The sequence below is a fragment of the Serinus canaria genome, chromosome 15 (genome assembly GCF_022539315.1).
Source record: "Serinus canaria isolate serCan28SL12 chromosome 15, serCan2020, whole genome shotgun sequence".
NCBI lineage: Eukaryota > Metazoa > Chordata > Aves > Passeriformes > Fringillidae > Serinus > Serinus canaria.
Genome location: NC_066329.1, coordinates 13,667,545 through 13,684,641, shown reverse-complemented (window position 1 = coordinate 13,684,641; position 17,097 = coordinate 13,667,545). Strand labels below are relative to the sequence as shown.

Sequence of the window (17,097 nt, the reverse complement as noted above, 5' to 3'; positions counted from 1 at the left end):
GACAGAGAACTGGGCTGCTCTGGGCAAGATAACAAACACATCCTCTTTCTGCCACTGTCCTCATATAAAATAACTTTTCTTATTCTATGTGCTTTGCTGCCCGTTCTTATCTGGAATTTGGATCACAAACCAGGACTGTCTTTCTCCAGGACCACTAAGCAATATAATGTCTGGTAAATTGTGAGGATTTTTATTTTGTTCTGAATTTTATGATGTTTAAAATAGATTTGGTCACTATTCATGCTCTATAGAAAAGTCAGAAAAAAAAGGCCCTTATCTTCTTCATTTCTGGCTGCTTTGTTGATTTGTTTTAAAGTGTTGTCTTTCCCTTCTTTATTGAAAATTGGCTTTTTCTTGCAATAGTGGTGAGGGTCAAGGTCTGATCCAAGGTTTACTGCTGTTGGTACCAAAACGTTTGCTGTCATCAAGAGAGTTATTTATATATATAGTAATAATGAACAGCATGCAAAGACTGCACACAAAGCTGCCAAGAGAACACTTTTCTCAGGTTAGGGCAGGGTTTTCTGTCCTGTCCTTAAATCTCCTGATGTCTAAAACTGCTGAAGAGAGGTGAGTGAATTCTTTTACAGAGGTGCATCAGGGCTCGGTGCATTTCTCACCCAGCGGATCCATCAGGACACTCCTGTCCTGTTGTTGCTGTGGAGCTTGGCTCCTGGGGGGCTGGGGGGCACAGAGGACAGCAGGACAGCAGGACAGCAGGACGGGGGGTCTGGGGGCAGCTGAGCCCAGCTGGGGCAATTACCAGCTGCTCTCCTGAGCTGTGCCAGAGCAGCCCTGGCTCCTCAGGAAGGGCTCTTTGCTGCTCCAGAATGGAATTATGCCTCAGAAAATCCATTTTAAGTGCTGCCCGCAGTGGGGTTTCCATGGAGACTGCTGACCTTGTGGGAAGGAGGCCGGCTGGGGGAGCAGCCCCTGCCTGGGCACGGCTGTGCTGGCATGGGGCACAGCAGGTCCCAGCTGTGCCTCCCTGAGCCAGGGACGCACAGCTGCTCACCCCCCGGGCTCCAGAGATAGCCTCGAGTTGTGTTTTTCACAGACCCCCAGCCAGGCAGAGCAGTGCCCTGAGCCCCTGCTGCAGCAGAAAAGGAAAATGCAGATTGCAGGAAAGGACATTTACAGTGTCTGAGGCACCTTCTGGCAAGACCAGGTAAGAAAGGCCTGAGGAGTTAAATGAACTGAACAGGTATTTATGGGAAGGGAAGGGAAGGGAAGGGAAGGGAAGGGAAGGGAAGGGAAGGGAAGGGAAGGGAAGGGAAGGGAAGGGAAGGGAAGGGAAGGGAAGGAAGGGAAGGAGGGAAGGAAGGGAAGGGAAGGGAAGGAAGGGAAGGGAGGGAAGGGAAGGGAAGGGAAGGGAAGGGAAGGGAAGGGAAGGGAAGGGAAGGGAAGGGAAGGGAAGGGAAGGGAAGGGAAGGGAAGGGAAGGGAAGGGAGGGAAGGGAAGGGAAGGGAAGGGAAGGGAAGGGAAGGGAAGGGAAGGGAAGGGAAGGGAAGGGAAGGGAAGGGAAGGGAAGGGAAGGGAAGGGAAGGGAAGGGAAGTAATCAGCTTAACAGAATGAAGAGGGGAGCCAGACCTGTGGGCACATTTGATTTCCAGGAGCAGAGCCCAGCTGCCTTTCACATCCCAGACAAACACAGTTTGACTTGCAGCTGCTTTCGTTTCATAAAGCCACCATCTGCAGGGAGAGCAGGCAGAAGGTGGAAGTGGAGGTAACACAACCCTCTCCCTGTGCCAGTCCCAAAGATTGGTCCTGCAAAAGCACAACCTGTGGGCCAGGTAGGAGGAATTGCCTGCATCCCGTGACATCTGTTCTGGTTTCACCCGAGCAGATAATGCAGGAGGGGTGGAACAGGGAACTTGGGGGTGGCTACACGAGTGGGAAAGAGGAAATTGTTCTTGGAGGATGGTGGGAGGCACCTAGTGGTGGTGATGCACTCAGAGAATGTTAATTGCCAAGCAGAGAACTGGAATTTCAGACTCTGAAATGTGCTTCTTTCTAAAGGCCAGGAAAGGTCAGGCTGAGCTCTTCCTTCCTCGCTGGGAAGGTGCAGTGTCTCACAAATTACAGCACACAGAAGGAAAGCAGAGTTGAGCTGTTTTGTGCTTCCCAGCGTGCATTTCTTGTGGTGTCATTACCGAGGCTGTTATCTGAAAAAATAGCTCTATTAAATGAAGAGCTGTGATGTGGAGGCAGCAGATTATCTCTCTTTCCTTGTTAAATGACTGCACTGATGCACAGCCAGAAGGGACTGTGTGTTTTCCTTGCAGTTAGACGGTCACAGGACCAAACACTTTCCTAATGAGAAGACATTATTAACACTGGCTGTGCACAAGGTTTTGTTGTTGGCCATTATGGGCTGTGGGCAGTGTGGGGGCTGCAGGGGGTGTTCAGGGGGTGCTCAGGGGTGCTCAGGGGGTGCTCAGGGGGTGCTCAGGGGGTGTTCAGGGGTGTTCAGGGGGTGTTCAAGGGGTGTTCAGGGGGTGCTCAGGGGGCTGCAGGGGGTGTTCAGGGGTGTTCAGGGGGTGTTCAGGGGTGCTCAGGGGGTGTCAGGGGGTGCTCAGGGGTGCTCAGGGGGCTGCAGGGGGGTGCTCAGGGGTGTTCAGGGGGTGCTCAGGGGGTGCTCAGGGGGTGCTCAGGGGGCTGCAGGGGGGTGTTCAGGGGTGCTCAGGGGGTGCTCAGGGGGTGTTCAGGGGGTGTTCAGGGGGTGTTCGGGGGTGCTCAGGGGGTGCTCAGGGGTGCTCAGGGGGTGTTCAGGAGGGTGCTCAGGGGGTGTTCAGGGGGCTGCAGGGGGGTGTTCAGGGACTCTGGAGGCACACGTGAGCTCCCAGGTGGGTTCCAGGTGGGCTCCCAGGTGGGTTCCAGGTGGGGAGCCCTGCTGCAGAGCTGCTGCTCTCAGTCTGGCAGCAGGAAAAGGCCTTGTCCTTGTCCCAGGCTTCCTCAGGGCTGCCTTGGGCAGGGCTGTGCCAGCACCTGCGGGCCCTTGGTGACCCCTGTGAGCCCTTGGTGACTCCTGTGAGCCCTTGGTGACCCCTGTGAGCCCTGCCCCAGCCCCAGAGCAAAGCTGGGCTGCAGAGGGGGCTGGGCTGCAGGCTCCCCCTGCCCGGGGCTGCCCACTCCTGCCCTGGCTCTGGGCTGGATGGAAATCCCTCATTTCAGAAGTTTGGTTTGAACTGCTGGGCATTCAGAGAGGAATTATTGATACAAGTGGATTTGTGAGGTCATGGCCCAACCATCACCCTTTCTGTCCCCTGAAATGCTCCTAAGTGGCTCCCCTGATTTTTGCTTTTTTCTGCATTTTCCTCCAGAATATTATGAGCAGGAACTAAAGCCAGGCTTTTGCAATGGCAGAGCTGCTAACTGTGCTGCAGTTTTGGTGTGGTTTGGGTTGGTTTTTTTGTCCTGTTTTGTGTTTTGTGGTCCGTTTGTGAGCAGATATCAGCAAAAGCTTAGTTGGAGGATGCTGTAAGGACACGTTCAGTGCCCAATCAAGCCTGATTTTATTCAGTAACAACAGAAAATAACAGGGACGAGAGAAAGTTTTGGTTTTGCCTGTGGTGCAGGTGAAAGAGCAGCCTGGAGCAGCTCTGGGGAGTGCCCTGAGCCAGCAGAGCTTCCAGCAGAGCCAGGGCCGAGCTCAGAGCTCCCCTGGGACTCCCTGGTGCCCCGGGGCAGCACCTGGGGGATGCTGATGTCAGTGGCACCGTCAGTGCTGCAGTCATCCCTGGCAGGGTGAAATATGGCCCCTGGATTCCAAGAACATATGGGATTATTGAGAGGGAAAATGGTGTGAACAAGGGCAATTACAGCAATAACTGTCCATGACACACTGCACGCAGCCAGCCAAGCATTGCACAGATATAATGAAAATGTTTTTAAAGGCAAACATGATGTAAGCCAGCGCCAAAATGATCTAATTTATTATTCTGTCATGGATGATAAATGTTAATAACCTCTGTGTTTCACAAAATAGCAAGAAGGCTTTCTTTTATGTGTGCCTTGCTACGTGATTTTAAAGGAGACAAAGGGAAGAAGGTTTATTGAAAGAGGATGGAAAACCTTTCTCATCTGCATTCTAATCTTTAATTTTTCAGCACAGGATTGCTCCAGGTATTTCTGCCCAGCTGACCACAGCTGCAGGGCTGTGCAGCACAGAGGAGGCAGCTGGCAGCCCGCTGATGCCCACAGGAGCAGCTCTGCCCTTGGAAGGAGCTCGGGCTGCACCCAGGGAGGGAGCTGAGGAGGTGCAGGTGTGACATCTCTGGGCTGGCACCATCAATTCCAGGTGAAAGGGTCAGAGTAACAAAACCTTCTTCCCAGGAGTATTATTTCAGAACCCACCCTTCTGAGCTGCTGTGCAGTGAAACCAGAGCCAGAACTCCAGGCCCTGGCTCTGCTCTGAATGCCAGGGGTTCCCTCTCTGCTGGGGAGGCTCAGGGCAGGGGTTCTCTATAAATAAACTTTAACAGAAATATTGCCTGCACAGCAGCAGGTGTCTCTCAGGACGTGTGATTGCTCTGGTGGATAATTGCCACAATTGCACTGACAGGGAGCCTTCATTGCTGTGCTGCTGTTTACAGCCCAGGGCAAAAGAATCATTTCAACAAACACAAAGACTTCTAGGAAATTAAGATTTCTTATTTATTTGAGGGGGGAAAAAACAACAAAATGAAATTATTTTACTAATTACTGGCAGAGTCACTCTTGCTACATTACCTATTTTTAAAACTCACATTTCATTCAATTAAGATTTCATACTGTTGGCAAAATGATGCTGTCCAAAAAAAATATTGTAATAGCTGCTATGTACAAGCCCATAAATAAACTGTGAGATTTTCAAGCTTCAAGAGACTGAGGACAGAAAGAGATTGTTCAAAGATTCATCTGAGCATTCCTTATCAGTACATTTGCTGCACTCAGTACCAAGAAAAACACTTTGAATCAAACAGAAAAATGGAATCAATGGCAACAAGAACCCATTTCACTTGGAGGGGATTCCCACCAGTTCAGCACAACCAGAGAAGCCCCAGCAGTGGGAAAACTCCAGACCTGGGGGGCAGGAACAGGTAAACCTGCTGCAGCCAGAGGGGACCCGGGGGGGCCAGGGCTCCCTCTCCACCCTGCCTGCCCCTGCCAAGGACAAACCCAACTCTGTCCGTGCTTTGGGGAGCAGTTTGAAACCTGAGCACAGCTGGATGAGAGCCTGGTGCAGCCCTCTGTGCCCCTCTGCTGTCACTGCTGTGCCTCTGGTGGGGGCAGCCACAAAGTGACCAACACAGCCCAGGGGGAATGCAGGTCATGGAACTGTGCAGAGGGGAATACTCCTAAAAATAAAGATTAAAAAATAAAGAAGGTTTTAGATGTTGTCTGGTTCCTTCACAGAACTTTGTGCTATAATGCAATGACTAAAAAATGATCAAGGGGGATTTAAAATCTGTATTTGTGGTCACAGTGTAAAAAAACCAAAAGCAAACCAAAGAAACAAACCAAAACCAAAAGAACTCCAGTACAGAAAAACATTTTCTGCACACAACACAAGCTCTGAACCCTGCTATCACAGTTCTCCTCTGTACATTCCAAGGGCTCTGTCTACAGGGTCTGTTGGGAAAAAATAATAATTTTCAGGCCAAGAAAAGCCCATCTATTTGCACATCTGTGAGACAGTGCAGTGCAGAAAAGGCTAGGAGAAAACCACCCAGAAAAGCCAAAAATAAAGACACAGCCCCTGCATATTTAGCTTTTACTGAGGCTCTGAGTTAGCTGTCAGCAGTTGGAGTTTTCTGGCATCAGGAAACATGAGATTACAGCCCTGGTTTGGGTGTGTGAGGTGCAGTTCTGCTCTGCTCCAGATCTGCTGCCACTGAAATAATCTCTGCAGAAAGTTCTCAGCTGTAAGCTCAACAAGCTCGGGTGGACTCTGGGCTCCCAGCTTGGGGATCACACCAGCAGGTCCTGGCTAGCAAGGGGAAAAGGCAGGAAAGACTGGCCCAAACTGAAACTGATCCTTTTTTTAGTGCAGGAAGGAAACAGGGACAACACTTGGTTTGGATCAAACAGAAATTAAATGCATTGAGGTTTTCTAAACTTTAAATTCCATGTTTTTTGGATTAAACACGTCCCTAAATTCAGTCATAGTTGGTGGGTATTTCCTGTTCCTAAAGATTAATTTACTTTCATTTACTTCTTGATAAATTTACTATGCAATAGAAAATTTCCACTCTGCACATTAGAGTGTAAATGCCTTTTCTCTTGGAAACAAACAGCACGTTCACTGGGACCAGGAATGGTCTGAGCTGCTGAGCACACAAACATCTAATTAAGGTTAAAAACCCAACACGAAACACCTTAGCAAGAGGTGAGGTTGAAGAGTTGCATATTTTCTGCCTGTTTGGGGTTTTTTTGCATGTTTCCTGCAGTACTTGGGCAGCCCAGGGGCTCAGGCCAGTGAATTCCCTGCTCAAGGGAGAGCTGGGGACAGGAGCTGTGGCTGCAAAGCCACCCTGGGAAGTCCTGGCTGCTGAATAAATCCCAGAGCTGCAGGCAAGGCAGGGGAATAACTAAATTATTTGTGTGGCAGTACAGACACAGATCAGCACCAGAGGTCTGGGGCTGCTCCAGGACAGCCAGAGCCAGCTTTGTCCCTGTGATAACATGGCAACAGGAGGAGCTAAAATGGCAACAGGAGGAGCTAAAATGGCAACAGGCCCATCCAGGAGAGTCTCAGCTCACAGGTGCTGCCCATGGGTTCATTGGCTCTGCTCATCCACAGCCACTCTGGAACCTGCTTCTCCCTCACGTCCTGCCTCCTTCTAGCACTTAGATAAACACCACAATATCTATTTTGAATCAACTTCACTTTGCTGATTCTGCAAGGTAAAAAATGTAAACAGAGAGAGCACAGCCAGTCTGGAATCGTCTCCTTGCACCATCACCATGGGAAGAGTTCCTTTGGGAGCACAAAACCCCCTCTGTTCAGAGGCATGCTGCTTCCCCTCAGCTCTGGGAGCTGGAGTGATTCAGGGAGCAAAAAGCCCTTCTTGCACACCCCGTGTTCTCATCACTGCTGACAAAACCATCCAGTGGGCATTGGTGCTGGTCACTGCTACAGAAATTGCTGACAGAACCTGTGACAGTTTGGAGGGCAAGCAGCGAGGGCAATTTACTCAACAAAACAGGATGGCAAGGGCCAGTTCATTGGGCAGTGATTTACACCCAGTTTTCTGCTGTTTCTGGCAGCAGGAGCAGCGGGTGGGCACGGTGTGGAGGTCCTGGATGGATGGCCTGGTGCTCCCTGAGGAGCTGCTGCTCCTGTCACACTGCTGACAAATCGATGCGGTTTGCAGAATGGGAGCTCTTATCCCAGGTGTTCACCTTCGTGGGGGCTGTGCCTGGCCTGGTCCCACTCATCTGGAAAATAAAACAGTATAGAAAATCAATTTATTTATTTTGCCAAGCATCTCTTGGCCTGATGAAATAAAAGCTTGAGAGCATCTGTTTCCATGACAGGGCTGTCCCAGGGCGGTGGGAGCACGTGCCATAAAGGATTCCTGAACAGTTATGGCCAGGATCTGGGGTGATTGGCAACGATCACTTCACACACCCATCACTTCAGATGTCTGGCTCTTCATGAAAACAAATGTCTCCTGTCTCAAGGCAATCTAGGGAGAGCTGGCAGAGGATATTCACGTGTAAGAAAGCCCGACCAGAGAGCCACCACCATCAGAGCAATGCTTTGCCAAAATGCTGCCAGACTGCAGCAATCCTGCAAGGGTGGGAATGGCCTCACTGAACAGAGCTCACAAAGCTCTTTGCTTTTGTTTGCTGGTTTCCCAGAAAGCAGAGCTGTGTCCTTTGCTTTAGAAACAGATTTTAAAGCTGCAGCTTCACGCTTGCTGGTTCCACCTGTCTGCACCTTGCATTAGGCTGGTACTAAAAACACCCATGGGCCTGCTCTGTTTTTCCAGCAGAATTTAATGGGGAACACTCTCAAACACAGCAGGGGAAAAAAGGAGCAATACTTACAATGTCTGAATTGAAGGGCTTCACGTTGATGTTGCGTGTGGAACTGCTGGTGAGGGACCAGACCTTGGTTTTGTGCTTGAAGGCAGCTCTAACCTTTGGCAAAAACAGCAAAACCAGCTGAAAAAGCTGTGTTTGCTTTCACAGCTGCAGCCTGCAATCATTTCCCCCTTTCCCTCCCTCCACACAAATGTCACTGTGCTATTAAACAACAAACACTCCACTTTTCTTTGTCTTTATGGACTTTTCCCCGGGACACTCCCACACTCTCTGACTGAGCCCAGAGCCCCAGGCAGGCTGTCCTGGGCTGCAGAGCCCTGCAGGTGCCAGCAGGACAGAGAGCAGCTGCCAGGTGACTGAGCCCTTGAGAGGTGCTGCATGCACGCCCTGGGGATGGGCAGTGCTCTCCACCCGCTGCAAACCAGCTGCAGAAAGGACAGATGGTGAGACAAGGAGGTGAGGCTGGTCAAGGACTGAGGCTGGAAGTGCCTGGTGTGGAGATCAAGCACATCTTGGCCCATTCTCCAGTGATTCTCTATAATACCAGTGCATTTCTGTCTGGGAATAAATCTCTTTTTCACCCAGCCACTGCTATACCCAGTCTACGGATGTTTCTTTACAATATCTGAGTTTTACTTCTCAGAAAGAAATTCTCCTCTGAAAGAATTCCTGCTGTTTAGCTAAGGGAGGGTTTCAGATATGCACAGCCTGTGAAGGAGCCAGGAGGACCTGCTCTCCAAAAATGACAGCTCACATCAGCTGCCTGGGTTTTGAGGATAAAAATTCTGAAAAGTTTCTGAATTTAATTTCTCATGAGGTTCCAGAAAAAAAACAACAGCAATTCAAATATTTGTTTTTGATATAAAACACTTGAAACTTGAAGATTTCTAAGCCTCAGGGAGAACAGAATAAAGAAATATTTTTCCTCCCAACCTTTAACCTGCCTGCTTAATTTTAGTTGATTTCAATAAAGATCAAGAGTTCCACAGTCAGACCTGACTCTCCAAACTGATTTTGGCAGAGATCACATCAGTGAATGCTCTGGGCTGGGCCAGGCTGGCAAATAGGAATAAATGATCCTTTTATATTCATTTATATGAATAAATGATCCTTCCTCCACGGAAGAGCTGGAGGCTGCTGTAGCACAGGAGGCAGCAGCAGGTGATGGGGCACAGCTCCTCATGGGCATCCAGGAGAGATCTGTGCTCAGAGCTGCCAGGGCCCCACTGGGCACTGCCCTGGCAGGCCTGGAAATGGCTCTCACAAAAACCATTTCTCTCAGCAACACTTGGTGCTGGGCAGTTTCTGCTTTCTGCCAGGGGAGGAGAGGATGCTGCAAGCCAAATTTCCATCAGCCCTGTCTTGGCTTCATCCCAGTTGTTCCAGTGCACAAAGATGCCTCAGTCCCCTGCGAACACCTGACCTTCCTGCCAAGAAAAATACCTGGAATCTCCTCTGCAAAGCATGGCTTCCACTAAGGACTGCAGGAGCAACCTCCTCAAGTATGTTTTGCTGAGAATAATATTTATTTTCCTCCCTGGGGCTGCAGCTGTAGCAGAGCAGGGACGGCCAGAGTGAGTCCTGCTCCCACTTGTGAAGCCTCCTCTCCTCAGGGCAGCCCTGCCTGCTCAGCCCCTCCAGCTCCAGCTTCCTCTGACCCCTCAACTGCCCCTCTCAGCTTGGCTCTGTGCTTCAAACCTTGCTCTAATTAAGCGCTAATTAAAACAAACGTCAAGCATGGGTAAAAACAAGTCACAGAGCCAGAAGAGTCAGGGATTAATTAAAGAGAAAGGAAATCAGTGACAGAGCAGGCAGTGATGATGCAGAAAGTCTGTTCTGGCTCCACGCTTGTGTTCTCTGAATTTGGTAACACCAGGTCTATTAACACCAATTGGTTACATACCTCTGAGTTCAGAAGACAGTGAAACAGGAACATGAAAAACCCCTGAAAATGGAAAAAAGGGAGAGGGGTGAGGTCTGACTGTGAAAAATCAAACGTTTCATGCAGCGTTTCCCTCAGTATGTACAGAACAGCATCAGGAGCTGCAGCCCTGTAAATATCTGAGTGCAACAAACCAGAGTGGCCCGAGTGAAACTGGAGCAAGCTGCAGCACTGGGTTACTGTGGGGCTTCTGGAAAAAAACACCTCCTAAACCTTGCTGTACTGAAGGAAAAATCTGGCTGAAAATATGCATTAGTTCTTGTTTCACGAAGACAAGAGAACTTTCTGTTTGTGGCTGCAAAGGCCAAGGAGAGGGAAATGCTCTTAGGGAAACACCAGACCAGGATTTCTCAGGTTAGAAAGGCAAGGTGTTTGCACCAGGAGAATTTTCACAGCAGAATTTTGCTATCTTTGGGCTTTCAGTCCAATGCAAAGGGAAAATCCCTTTCCCTCACCAAACAATGGTATTTTCCTGGCAGTAGCATTCAGCCCCATCAGCCTGTTTCACTGGTTTGTACCCACAGTGCTGGCTGTCTCCAGGACAAGAAAGGATTTACAGGAGATTGTTTTCCCTTCCTCTCTGCAGCCACAGCTCGGGGCAGAGCTGCAAGCCTCCCAAAGGGTGGTGCCCTCCTGAAATGTCTGTTTGCAGCCAAGCAGATGTTCACATTCTCCCTTGGACAGAGCTGCTTTTCTGGATGGCTGTGCCAAGGAGATGAGGGCTGAGCTCCTGTGCAGCCCAGGGAATAGCTCCACTTTTGATCTTTCCCATAAACTTCTGTTTGCTTTCATTTAGTCTCAGTAATGAAGCCTCAAATTGGCATTGAAAAATTGGCCTGGTATCTGTACAGAGGAACCTGCCTCTGGTACACAGTGCTGCAAGAATGAATTTCATTTCATTTCTGAAGCTCAGGGCTGTCTCATTTATTTAATTATTGCTCCTGGAAACTCCAAGGAGCGGGGCACAAGTTCTGTTCAAACAGAGAGAAGCAACTGCCAGCACTCTGGGCTTAGCACAGCCTTGAAAGACAGAGGAAGGAGCACAGGGTAAAATGCAACGAACACAAACATGTGAAGCCATTACTAATGAGCCATTTAATTGGATCTCAGAAGCACTTCTGTAGCCATAGATTTCCCCACCAGGCACTTACCTGCAGTGAATTAAAAACAGCAAATATATACTGAAATACTAAGGCGTGGGCGTTGACAGCCAAGATGCCAAAGATCCACGAGCTCCCCAGGATTGGTAGGAGAACAGCCACGGCTTTGGCTGTTAGTCTGTGGGAGAAATGGAAACAGGAGACTGGGGTGAGACCACAGAAGGAATGTCAGCCTCCACACCATGGAGCTTATCAGTTGTGCTCAGCAAGGCAGCAGGCAGAACTCTTCTTTACTACAAAATTATTTCAATGGCAAAGATTTTAATTATTTAATTATTGCTTCATCTGTGAAAAGGGGGATAACAGATCATTGGTATCACCCAGGATAAATACAGAGGGTGAGTCAGGAGCTGAGGGAGCAGGGAAAGAGATCTGAGAGATGGTCGTGGAAACAGGGCAGGCAGAGAGGTTTGTTAGAGGGCAGGGGTCACAGAGCTCTGCACATCACAGCCTGTCCTCCCCGGGATCACCAAGAGCTCTCTGAAAGCATCCTTGCCATATCAGTGCCCACAGCCCTCCCTGGGATCACCCAGAGCTCTCTGAAAGCATCCCTGCCATGTCAGAGCCCATACCCAGAACTCTTCTCAAAGCATCCCTGCCATATCAGAGCCCACACCCACAGCCCACCTTGGGATCACCCAGAACTCTCCTGAAAGCATCCCTGCCATGTCAGAGCCCACAGCCCTCCCCAGGATCACCCAGAACTCTCCTGAAAGCATCCGTGCCATCGGGGCACTGCCACAGGGCCAGCACCATCCCACCTGCAGCAGGAGCAGGTGAACACACCCAGCACACCTGCAGCAGGAGCAGGTGAACACACCCAGCACACCTGCAGCAGGAGCAGGTGAACACACCCAGCACACCTGCAGCAGGAGCAGGTGAACACACCCAGCACACCTTCGGGCAGCTCTCCAGGGACAACCTGCCCCTCCAGCCTCGGCAGGAAAAGCACAGAGAAGGGACCAGTGCCCACCTGGAACACGAGCCAGAAGGAAGATCTAATCCAGCTTCCAGCACTACAAACAGCCCATGGGATTCAAGCAGATTTATCAAATTAAGTGTTTAAAATATCAGCTAATTCCGCCTATGGTGCAGTTACAGATGGAGAAGCCATGGGGCAGAAAGGAAACAGGGCTGGTGGGAAACTAAAAGTCAGTCCCTGCTTGCTAAACCCTGTTTTTTAGAAAAACCCTGTTTTTTGATCAGGATTCTATTTAGATGGGACCCTGTGCAAGGAATAAAAGCTGTTTGAGGGAGATGAATGTCCTCCCTGTGCCTCGTGCCCCCTCGCCCAGATTAAAGCACACTTTGAGAGAAAGGCACAGAGCTGCCTGACAGGAGACTGCTTGTAATTACTGCAAACTCAAAACAAATTATATTTCTGTACGACACAATTCAATGCAGAAATCTTTTAATTAAACTTAGAGACAAGATGTCTTGTTCATTTCAGTGACCTGAGCACACACTTCATTACAGCCTCAACTAAAAGTGTATCATGAAGTTTATAGGGAAATCTGGGACAGGGAAGCATCTAGATTTTTTTCTGTTCTGGTTTGGGTTTTTTCTGGATTGATTCAAATCTCTGTATGCTCAGCCATGAATATTTCTGCACAATTCAATTCTTCAAGGAATTTCTTCAAAAATTCTTCAAGGAATTTTTTCAGTCATAAAACGAAGGAACATCTTAAAGCTTGAGGTCCTATTTAAATTTTAAAATGCATTTTAAAAGATACAATTTTTAAACAACTTATACAAGTTTATTTTTGTGAATCAAAGATGCTCAGGGGGTTTTTTCCTCTGATAGGATTAAAGATCCTCCCCAAACTCAAAGACGAAATGTGCTGCACTGGGGAGCTGCCAGCAGAACAGCTCCTGCCACGGACTTTGTGCAGGAAGAGCTGTGAAATGGCACTGAGCACCCAGAACAGGCAGGATCAGGAGCTGGGCAGGCCAGGGAACACCTGGGGAGGGAGCAGGGACACCCAGGGACACCCAGACCTCGGAGGGTTCAGGGCTTGTCCCAACACCTGGGGAGGGAGCAGGGACACCCAGGGACACCCAGACCTCGGAGGGTTCAGGGTTTGAACACCTGGGGATGGAGCAGGGACACCCAGGGACACCCAGACCCTGGAGGGTTCAGGGTTTGAACACCTGGGGAGGGAGCAGGGACACCCAGGGACACCCAGACCCTGGAGGGTTCAGGGTTTGAACACCTGGGGATGGAGCAGGGACACCCTGGAGGGTTCAGGTGTCCCAACACCTGGGGATGCAGCAGGAACCCCGGAGGGTTCAGGGTTTAACCCTCTGCAGCCTGAACCAGCAGGGATTGGTGCACCCACACAGCTCCCCCTGTACAACTGCCTTCACCACAAACCACCTCGGTTTCTTTTTCTCGTTTGTCCTCACACTCTTTGGTTTCATAACATTTTCATTTTGGAATAGAATTTTCCCCAACTATTTTGCTGCCAAAAACGTTACCATCGATTCCCTTTGAGTCAGAGCATAAAGGGCTTCATCTCATTTGTAGCTGGGTGCAGAACAGTCAGGCAGGAACTTTTCAATATTTTCAAAACCATTCCTACAGTTTGGATTTCCAGGAGCCTTTAATATTGCAAGTTACTCATATAATTTTAAAAATCACGTTTAAATAAAGATGGCTCTTTATTGAGCCCAAAGTTCAGCAGATGTGCAGCAGAATTCCACAGCTAAAGTGAAAACCCAATCCAGATGTGGAGTTTTCCATGCCAAAGCATTAATGCTTCATGCACTCTGGTTCAGGAGAGCAGCCATGGGAAGGTGAAATTCACTACAGACTGAGGGTCAGCTCTGCCTAGGATTCTCTTACATCTCAGTGAGACTTTTTTTAATTTTCCCTTCGTTATTGCACAGCCTTCTATGCTTACCTGTTTGGAATTTCATCCTGTGCAGGAAATTATTAATTCAAGGTGTTTATGAGCTTTACCTTCCAACCAAAGGACCCGGCTCTACGGTTCCTGGAGCTCTTTTGTCTTCTTCCATTTACCCCTCCCCATCCTACCCTTATTCCACTTCAATCCTTTAACTTAAAGAAAGAAAAACACTAACTGTAAAATGCTGCTTCAGAATGCCATTAAGGTAGCAAGGTTAAAAAAATCCCAGAAATACAAAAGTTAATGTTCCACCAGGTGCATTAATTCTGACACGCTGCACCTACTTTATCTTCTCTTTTTATTCCAGTTTTTCTTCGCTACATGAATATTTCAGTAGATTAGTTCTAGTACACCAAGATATGGAGCACAGCCAAACTGATGTTTTTGGAGAAGGAAAACCTCCCCATGCACGACTCACGCTGTGCAACCCAAATAAAAAATCATCACCAGCATCAATGGGGCTTTACATTGTCCATAAAACTGGTGAGATGAAGCAATAATCAGGAGCTGGGCTGTGCTTGCCCTGGTCCAGCCCACCAGGACTGCACAAACCTGGCTAGAGGCTTTTTCTTGTGCCCAAAGGTGTCAGAAGACAGAGCAGCCATCTGAGTGCCTCCGAGTGCCCCTTCTCACCCCTGGCAATTAGCAGCCTCACAAAATTAACAGCCTCACAAAATTAACAGCCTCAAATTAACAGCTTCTCACACGCACTTCCAACTGTCACTTCCTGCAGCCAACAGCACCAAGCTCGGTGAGATTGTGTCTCTGCATCTGGGCACACCGAGGGGTCAGTCCTGGAAGCAATTCATGAGCAGAACCTTGGTATCAGAGGAGCAAAGCAAACCCAGCACAGAATCTCCTTTCTGTCGCTGCATTTTGCCAGGTTGGTGGTTTTGGGGTTTTTGTAGGTATACACCTGTCCTTGCTCAGACACCTTCTGAAAAACACAGAAATACTGAGAGTCTGACTCAGTTTTCACATCTAGGGCACCTGGAGAAGCTCAGCCTGCAGGGCTGGCAGGTCCTGGCAGCTCAGGGAATGCCCCGCAGGTCAGCCAGGTCCTGGCAGCCCAGGGAATGCCCCGCAGGTCTGCCAGGTCCTGGCAGCCCAGGGAATGCCCTGCAGGTCCAGCAGGTCCTGGCAGCTCAGGGAATGCCCCGCAGGTCTGCCAGGTCCTGGCAGCCCAGGGAATGCCCTGCAGGTCTGCCAGGTCCTGGCAGCCCAGGGAATGCCCTGCAGGTCTGCCAGGTCCTGGCAGCCCAGGGAATGCCCCGCAGGTCTGCCAGGTCCTGGCAGCTCTGGTGCTGTCCCACTCACTGAGCACTCGTGGCTGAGCCCCTCTAGCAGAGAGCCAGAGTCCAGCTCCTTTGAAAAGCCTCAATCCATTGTTCACTCACAGGAACAGCAATTACTCCCTCCATTAATTGCTAAGCTGTCCATTTAACATCCACTCACCCTTCCAATCTCCAGTTGAAAAAAGATATGTTTTCCTTCCCTTTTCCTGCTCTCAGGGTTGAATTCCATTTCCTGAGCAGTGAAACCCTCCTGACAGAGCTCTTTTCCCATCGAAATCTCTTCACGTGGCCTTTTCCAGTTGCTTTGGCTCCAGCACTCCCCTCAGGCCAGGATCTGAAGCTGCTGTGCCTGGCTGGGGACAGGCTGGCAGGCAGCACCTGAGCCCAGCTGAAATCCATCAGCAGGGGAGGGAATTGGGGCTGGGGAATTGCCTGGGCTGTGCTGCAGGAGCAAGGAGCAGAGGCTCCAGCCCCTCTGGGACAGATTTCCATCGCCACATGGCCCAGAACCCTGCAGGTACTGAGGGAGCAGGGACACCGGTCCAGGGCACGGCTGGGCCTGCGGGGTCTGCACCAGGTGTGAACTGCCCCTCCGGGGGGCTGCTCTGGCCCTCGGGGGTCTGCTCTGCCCCTCAGGGGGTCTGCTCTGCCCCTCGGCCCACCCTGCCCCTCGGGGGGCTGCTCTGCCCCTCAGCCCACCCTGCCCCTCAGGGGGTCTGCTCTGCCCCTCGGCCCACCCTGCCCCGAGCTCACTGCCCCTGTCTGCACCAGGGCACAGCGACCACCCTGACACCTCCCAGGACAGACATCTCCCTGCTTGCAGGAAGAAAACTTTACTACTTTGGGAAGGGGGCCCTGATTCACAAATCAGAGGCCATTTCCCATTTCCCAAATGTTGCCTGCACTTTCAGAATAACGGTGTGAATCTGACTAAGAGCCATTTACAGTCATTCAGATCATTGCTTTCTTGGGGGTGTATTTATAGCCCAGGAAGAGGCTGCTAAATGAGAGCACTGTAGCTACAGAAACAAAAAATTCTAGGCTGCAGCAGGAAATGAATTCAGACTGATTTTTATCCCACGAGTGGGAAGGGAGGTGGAATTGTTCCTTTTCCCAGTGTAACAGTCTGCCCTCGCCCACAGACCCTCGGGGATGCTGCCACAGCAGCCTCAGCTCTCCCACAGCTTCCCAAAACTCTCAGAGTGCCCTGGAAGACACAGCACCTGCCCAGGACACAGAGGGCTGGGCTGCAGCCACGCTTCTGCCCAGGGATTCCCTTCCCATTGCTGCAGAAAAGCATTCTGACTCCCTGCCTGGGCTCGCTCCTGCCTGCTGAATCCAGAGCACCTGGAGCAGCTCAGCCTGCAGGTCTGGCAGGTCCTGGCAGCCCAGTCCCACCAGTATGCACTGAGTAATTAAATATTGTCTGGCTCAGAGGGAGAAGGTGAGCTCCACAGATTAGGCACAAGGCTCTCCCTGAGAGAGGAGAGTCCTACCTAATCCTTGCTTTATTAATATTGCTGAATTTATATTAAATATTCAGTAGAGCGGGCACTGGAACTCAAGTCTCACTTCAAATCCCCGTCAAGCCAGACAAAATTAAGGCCATGACCAGAAATGGAGCTACCTGAGGGATTTTAATACTGAGAAGGCAATTCCAGGGGCTGCAGCGCTGACTTCAGCACCCAGGCAGGGCTTTAGGAATCCCTGTCTTGCTGAGGCTTTGCACAGCTCAAGTGCCTTGTCACCTCCGTGG

General features: G+C 50.1%; 1 protein-coding gene across 4 annotated transcripts in view; it reads right to left on the bottom strand.

Annotated features, from left to right (window-relative positions):
* Positions 1–4,640: 4,640 nt before the first annotated feature.
* Positions 4,641–17,097, bottom strand: part of ADGRD1 (adhesion G protein-coupled receptor D1) — a 79,759-nt gene continuing 67,302 nt past the window's right edge. For 3 of the 4 annotated variants that reach the window (XM_030233213.2, XM_050980678.1, XM_050980679.1), the window contains 4 exons: positions 11,129–11,255; positions 9,939–9,980; positions 8,039–8,131; positions 4,641–7,423 (listed from right to left, as the gene is read on the bottom strand). In XM_030233213.2, the coding sequence (XP_030089073.2) occupies positions 7,328–7,423; positions 8,039–8,131; positions 9,939–9,980; positions 11,129–11,255 (358 nt within the window). In that variant the 3' untranslated portion in view covers positions 4,641–7,327. Of the gene's footprint in view, positions 7,424–8,038; positions 8,132–9,938; positions 9,981–11,128; positions 11,256–17,097 lie in introns of those variants that run through there. The other variant, XR_007778929.1, reaches the window with a different exon arrangement.